The sequence below is a fragment of the Austrofundulus limnaeus genome, unplaced genomic scaffold, assembly GCF_001266775.1.
Source record: "Austrofundulus limnaeus strain Quisiro unplaced genomic scaffold, Austrofundulus_limnaeus-1.0 Scaffold377, whole genome shotgun sequence".
NCBI lineage: Eukaryota > Metazoa > Chordata > Actinopteri > Cyprinodontiformes > Rivulidae > Austrofundulus > Austrofundulus limnaeus.
Genome location: NW_013952779.1, coordinates 372,372 through 373,936, shown reverse-complemented (window position 1 = coordinate 373,936; position 1,565 = coordinate 372,372). Strand labels below are relative to the sequence as shown.

The 1,565-nt window shown below is 37.6% G+C and overlaps 1 protein-coding gene across 6 annotated transcripts in view; it reads right to left on the bottom strand.

Annotated features, from left to right (window-relative positions):
- The window catches only part of atl1 (atlastin GTPase 1), a 56,058-nt gene that overhangs the window by 4,997 nt on the left and 49,496 nt on the right, over nt 1-1,565 (bottom strand). For 2 of the 6 annotated variants that reach the window (XM_014023574.1, XM_014023576.1), the window contains exon 13: nt 1,144-1,164. The exons of 2 other annotated variants lie outside the window; for them this stretch is intronic. In XM_014023574.1, the coding sequence (XP_013879028.1) occupies nt 1,144-1,164 (21 nt within the window). The remainder of the gene's footprint in view (nt 1-1,143; nt 1,165-1,565) is intronic. 2 more of the 6 variants (XM_014023575.1, XM_014023577.1) reach the window with 1 other exon arrangement.

The window sequence follows — 1,565 nt, the reverse complement described above, 5'->3', positions numbered from 1 at the left end:
TCTTTGTTGTTTTTGGATATTAAAATTATATTACAGTAATGGTTAGGGTTAGGGTTTTCTTCTTCCTTTGCTCTCTTAATCCCGCGTCTTTAAGGAGCAACCTTCATTTCCGGAATGCAATAGTCCCATTTCAATATAAGGTATGGGACTGACGGAAAGGTCCGTCCCCGCCCCATTCTGCATGCTGCAGCGAAGTGTACCTCGAAAATTCTACTTTTTACACAACTTCATGTTTTACTTTGACTGCACCAAGTTAAACAAAAATACAGGTACATGCCAATTTTTAATAAAATACATTGAACAAGTTTATAAAACAATTTTTACTCAATTTTAACATACATCGGCTACTGTTAATGCTAACTGTGCTAATGCTACAAGTACAACTGCTAATTCTGCTAACACTATTTGTTATTTTTAAGCTTTGTTTACCTGATGCTGTTTTTAAGTTTGTTTACCCAACAACAGAAGTTATTTCTTTAACACCAAAGCTTTATGAATCCAGACGTCTTAGTGGAGGTTTTTCTGGAGACTACTGTTCTATTTCGTGTAAGCTCCGCCCTCGAGGGATACCATCAGGTGACAGCCTTAGAGGACGGAGCGTATACTCATAGTAGCTTGGGTTACAATGCGTAACCATCGTTATGCAGCCATGTGTTGTTGAAATACAATAAATCACAGCACCATCTAGGGACCTGGCATGGAAGCTACAGTGGATTTGACAACCCATTTAAATCATCAGAAAATCTTTAACATGTTCAGAGATTGTTCATGTGCAAGGACCTTAGTTTTTGGCTTGCTTTTTATCACTGTTAGCTAGTGTTTCACTACAGTACTACTAAACATTTCGATAGTTCTGAATATAGTTTTGCTACTTTTAACTGTTAGCATTTTGCAACTTTTTGCTAAGTTTCAGAGCAAAAAGACTCAAACTCTGTTCAAACTTGAAACCTTTGCAATAACTCAGACATCTGACTCATATAACGATTAAATTCTAACTTGTGTGACGCTTAGTTGCAGAACTTTGGGCAAAATAGTAYAACAGGCCATGAGTTCTTCAGAACGGAACTACTCACTTTGCTTTTTCTAGACTCACAAACAGAAATGTGTAATTTGATTTTTAGTTGTAGTTTTTAAAATACTCACACTCACCTCATTTGTGCTACCCTGCAGATGCATTAAAAAGAGAAGTACAGAGTGAGTGGAAACAAACACTTTTAACACATGCAGAACACAAAGTTTCATTATTAACAGGAAAGTTTGGCTCAAATACAAATAGCTTCAGAGAACTTTTCTACAACTGATCTGAAAAGATGAGCTGTTGCCTCCTGTTGGTTCAAATAAACAGCTTCACCAAATTTTCACAGATTTTATGTGATATGTTTAGTTTTCTTCTTTTTAGAGAGTAAAAAGTATAATTATCATTACAGACTGATTATTGTGTAAATGCTGATTTTTGCAATCAAATGTGTTGTGACTGACTCAACTACTAGCCGCTGGCGTGCTCGGGGTTCCTGGGGTCTGGGGCTGGGCGCTGGGGTGTTTGCCGGCCTGGCCTGGTGACTGCC